This window comes from Dipteris shenzhenensis, chromosome 16, assembly GCF_047967505.1.
Source record: "Dipteris shenzhenensis isolate YYH24624 ecotype China chromosome 16, Dip_SZ_1.0, whole genome shotgun sequence".
NCBI classification, from domain to species: domain Eukaryota; kingdom Viridiplantae; phylum Streptophyta; class Polypodiopsida; order Gleicheniales; family Dipteridaceae; genus Dipteris; species Dipteris shenzhenensis.
Window position 1 is genome coordinate 18,531,968 of NC_141611.1, and position 5,113 is coordinate 18,537,080.

Here is a 5,113-nt window from a genome sequence, read left to right on the forward strand (position 1 = left end):
CTGATGGAAGAGGATAGTAAGAGATTGGCAACGTAGAAGCAAGATCTTAGTGCTTTGATGTCAATGAAAGGATCACTATAGGAGGGGATCTCAAGAGATCAACATTGAAGAACTAAGATTGAGGTGCTCTTATACCAATGAAAGGACCATTGTAGGAAAGGAATAATAAGTGCTTAGAATTGACCAACCCCCGCAATGTACCCCCCCCCTCACGCCTCTACAAAGCCCTCTAGGCTTTCCTTGGACATCTTTTGCCATTTCGAGTGACCATGCCTTACTTGGCAAATCACCCGTGCTTTATGTGTGTGCCCAATACCATAGTGTTCATCATCGTATGCCCTCCAGCCTAGCTATGCTGGCTCCCACTGAACCCTTATTGATGGACACACATTGTTGAATACTTTACGATTGTGCTTTCTAAACCCAATACTTTATGATTGTCCTTCCTAAGTCTGGTCCATTATCTGTCTTAGTTCTCACTATTATTTTGGAATTACTACTATCATAACATGTGCATCAGTGATGGAAGCCAAACTCTCCAATGGCTTCCCTCGACTTCAGTAAAGCCTTGGTGGACATACGTTTACTTTCAGGTACTGCACCTATCACTACATGGGTAAATCAGTTACATTACCCTGTTTGGGATAAAGGACACCCACTTCTCGCAATTGGTTTTCCTTCTGTTAACGCTTCAGGGACCGAACGTTTGTGGACGCAGGACTTCATGGATCCCTTCCAATGGTGGGACAATCGAGAGAGCAAAGTAAGTGTGTGAAGAGTCTGAATTGAATGATTTGCACAGGTGAAGCTGTAGAGTGTTTACTCTGACGAGCCTCTCGTAAACACCGAACCCGAGCTATCCAGATTTTAAGCTTAATATTATCAAGGAGTCGCTATGGATAGATGGTTGGTACGATCCCGCTCGGGTTGAAGACATGCTCGAGAAAAGGGACAAAGCATCCACTGGTCAGGCCCCAGACCGCAGCTTGGTCGAGGAGGATGGCAAGGTGGGCTTCATGTATGGATTAAAGGTGAGTGCATTTAAAGCATAAGAACTGCACGAGAAGAGTGGCTGCGAAATGCTCACCTTTGAGGAGGAGCTCATGTCTATAGAACGAATGTCCCAGCTGCCTTCAGTTCAGAACCTTACATGCATCTTGCATAAGTGCAGAACATTGAAAAATGTAGCGTATACCAAGCGCTTATATACCTACATGTGCAGAATTGGGCTGGAAGATCATAGATCTCTTGGGAACTACCTCGTTCCTATGTTAGTCCAAGTTGGAAGCATGTGCGATGCTCAGCAGGTTTCCAACAAGTTGGTTGATCGGAATGTGTATTCTTGGAATTCTCTCATCTGGGGTTATGTTAATTGTGGGGAACCACTGCATGCCCTCAATCTCTACCAGAAAATGCAAGAGGATTCTATACATGCTGACAAGTATACCTTTGTGGCTATATTGAAGGCTTGTGCTAGGGTAAAAGATACAGAAAGAGGCCGAGAGATACATGCCCAGATTGCCAGAAAGGGGCTAGAAAGGGAGCTTTATGTTGGCAGCACCTTACTGGATATGTATGCCAAATGTGGCTCACTTGCAGAAGCACGGGAAGCGTTTAACCAGCTGCCCGTTCGAGATGAGGTCTTGTGGAATGCACTAATGGCAGGATATGTGGAACATGGACTTGGTGAGGAAGCTCTGAACTGTCTTGAACAAATGAAAGTGGAGGGTCTCTCTCCAAATTCTGTTACATTTGTTTGCAGCTTGAAAGCTTCTGGCAGCATAGGTGCCATAGACAAGGGCCAAGAAATACATGCTGAGATTGCCAGAAAGGGGCTGGATAAACATCTTGTTATTGGCAGCACCTTGGTGGACATGTATGCCAAATGTGGCTCGCTTGCAGAAGCATGGGAAGTGTTTGACAAGCTGCCAACTCGAGATGAGGTCTCGTGGACTGCACTAATGGTAGCCTATGTTGAACATGGGCTTGCTGAGCGTGCAATGTACTGTCTTGAACAGATGCAATTGGAGGGTTTCTCTCCAGATGCAGTCACATTTGTTTGCAGCTTGAAAGCTTGTGGTAGCATAGGAGCCATAGACAAGGGCCGAGAAATACATGGTGAGATTGTGAGAAATGGGCTGGAAAGACATGTTTTTGTTGGCAACACTTTGGTAGACATGTATGTTAAATGTGGCTTGCTTGCAGAAGCACGGGAAGCATTTGACAAGCTGCCAGTTAGAGATGATGTTTCCTGGAATGCACTGATCGCAGGATACTGTGAGCATGGGCTTGGTGAGGATGCCCTGAATTGTATCAAACAGATGCAACGTGAGGATTTCTCCCCAAATGTTGTGACATTTAGTTGCAGCTTGAAAGCTTGTGGCAGCATAGGAGCCATAGATAAGGGCCGAGAAATACATTCCGAGATTGCCAGAAAGGGGCTGGAAAAAATTCTTGTTGTTGGCAAAAGCTTGGTAGATATGTATGCCAAATTTGGTTCATTTGCAGAAGCATGGGAAGTGTTGGAACAGCTGCCAGTTCGAGACGACTGCTTGTGGATTGCACTAATGCAAGGATATGATGAGTATGGGCTTGGTGAGGATGTGCTGAGCTGTATTGAACAGATGCAACTGGAAGGTATCCCTTTAAATGCTGACACACTTGTTTGCAGTCTGAAAGCATGTGGCAGCATAAGAGACATAGACAAGGGCCGAGAAATACATGCCAAGATTGCCAAAAAGGGGCTAGAAAGACAACTTGTTGTTTGCAGCACCTTGGTGGACATGTATGCCAAATGTGGCTCTCTTGCAGAAGCACAGGAAGCATTTGACAAGCTGCCAGTTCGAGATGAGGTCTCGTGGACTGCACTTATGGCAGGATATGCTGACCATGGGTTTGGTGAGCAGGCACTAAGCTGTCTTGAACAGATGCAACTGGAGGGTCTCTCTCCAGATGCTGTTACATTTGTTTGCAGCGTTAAAGCTTGTGGCAGCCTAGGAGCGATAGACAAAGGCCGAGTATTCCATGCCGAGATTGCGAGAAAGGGCCTGGAAAGACATGTTTTGGTTGGCAGTACCTTGGTGGATATGTATGCCAAGTGTGGCTCACTTGAAGAAGCACGGGAAGCATTTGAGAAGCTGCCTGTTCGAAATGAGGTCTCATGGACTGCACTAATGGCAGGATATGTGGAGCATGGGCTTGGTCAGGAAGCACTGAACTGTCTTGAACAGATGGAACTGGAAAGCCTCTCTCCTAATGCTGTCACGTTTGTCTGCAGCTTGAAAGCTTGTGGTAGCATAGGAGCCATATACAAGGGCCGAGAAATACATGTTGAGATTGCCAGAAAGGGGATGGGAAGACATTTCGTTGTTGGCAACACCTTGGTGGATATGTACGCCCAATGTGCTGCGCTTGCAGAAGCATGGGAAACATTTGACAAGCTTCCAGTTCGAGACAACATTTCATGGGGTGCACTAATGGCAGGACATGCCCAGCTAGGACAAATCGAAATCGTATTCCATATGTTTGAGGTTATGAGAGGAGAAGGGGTAAAGCCAAATGCGGTCACATTCTCTATTGTTATTGCTGCATGCAGTCACACGGGTTTAGTGGCTAAGGGCCAGGTGTACTTTGAGGCCATGAGCAAAGACTATGGCATCACTCCAACTATTGAGCACCACATTGGCATGCTTGATCTCCTATGCCGTGCAGGCCAACTAGATGAGGCAATAACAATGGTGAAGAAGATGCCTTTCCATCCTAATATTGTAGTGTGGCTTACAGTGTTAGGAGCTTGTCGAAAATGGGGTAATGTCGAGCTTGGAAGACTGGCCTTTGAACATGCAGTGCAATTGGATGAAAAGAATGCTGCAGCTTATGTTTTGATGTCTAACATTTATGCAGATGTTCATGCTCAGAAAGAACAGAAGAAAGTTGAGGCAATGAGAGTCCAAGAACAGACATGGAAGAAGCCAACATAGAGTTGTTGATATTGTGCATACGTTTTTGGTGGGGGAGACATGAGGCATTCCCAAAGCATGCAAAGCTCAAATATATTTTCCTCCTGTGCATGTTGGAGCTAATGATCTGGTAGGTGGTGCTGGGCCTGCTATGATAGGACCTACTGCTCGGGTGTAGCTCCCTAGGACAGGTCTTTACGATAATCCCATGGAATGGGATCGACCACATGCACTTGCTCATTCTCACCTACGATCATCATCATGGATGCATTGCTTGGTGATAAAAAGTTGTCTGATGTGGATGTTGAACCCCCAAAAAAGAATCCAATAACGAAGCGAGGAACAAAGCAAAGGCTAAGATGAAGTGAACAATTCGAGGTGCAGCCCAAAGTCCAAATCATATGGACCGAACTGTAGTAGAGCCTCTATAATGATGGAGATGGTGCAAGTGGGAGGATGGCCGAAAGCCACAAAGCAACTCCACCAATAGTCTCGGCAAGAATTTGCATCAAAGTCTTGGGGGGAGGATCTTCAACTGCAGTTTGGCTACATCAATGTCAAGATACTAGGCGTGGGGAATACACGAAGCACTAAGAGAGAAGTATTTAAGGAATCAGTAATTGATTGAGGTGGTGTTGTTGGTTGTTGATGTGCAGTGGTGGTGCTGTAGAAATAGAGTATCAATGTAGAGGATAGATGTTATAGTGTTTAGTTGTGGTCTAGAGCAACACAAAATGAAGAGTTGCAAGGTGTGCTCATCAAAGGTGTGGAGATAGGTTTAATGGGTACGTGGGGAGAAGATAAAGGCATCAATATAAATGGGACTTACTGTACAGTGATATTTATGACGCTCAAGGTGGAAAGTGAGCAAGGATACTCCATGTTGTTGGCTAGGCCATGGTCGAAAGGAGAAAAAGTGGTGCACAATTGAAGAAATTACTCATTCAGACTTGAGAATGAAGGCAAGGAGGTACACATGCAATGGCAAAGAGCACAACCACAAAGAAGTGCAAGCTAGGATGCTTAGAAGTGGAGGAAGCATATGCCTTGGACATAGAAGACGAGCAACTCACAATGAATATTGTGCTGATAGTTACATTTAATGCCATGAGAGTGGCACCACATATGCTGGATGAAGATGAGTAAAAAACGGA

At 45.4% G+C, this 5,113-nt stretch overlaps 1 protein-coding gene across 1 annotated transcript; it reads left to right on the top strand.

Moving 5' to 3' along the window:
* Positions 1-518: 518 nt before the first annotated feature.
* LOC147892647 (pentatricopeptide repeat-containing protein At3g09040, mitochondrial-like) lies at positions 519-4,235 on the top strand. The gene is made up of 2 exons (XM_087387275.1): positions 519-593; positions 719-4,235. The coding sequence occupies exon 2, from the start codon at positions 1,080-1,082 to the stop codon at positions 3,978-3,980; it is 2,901 nt and encodes a 966-aa protein (XP_087243401.1). The 5' UTR covers positions 519-593; positions 719-1,079; the 3' UTR covers positions 3,981-4,235.
* The last annotated feature ends 878 nt before the right edge of the window (positions 4,236-5,113 follow it).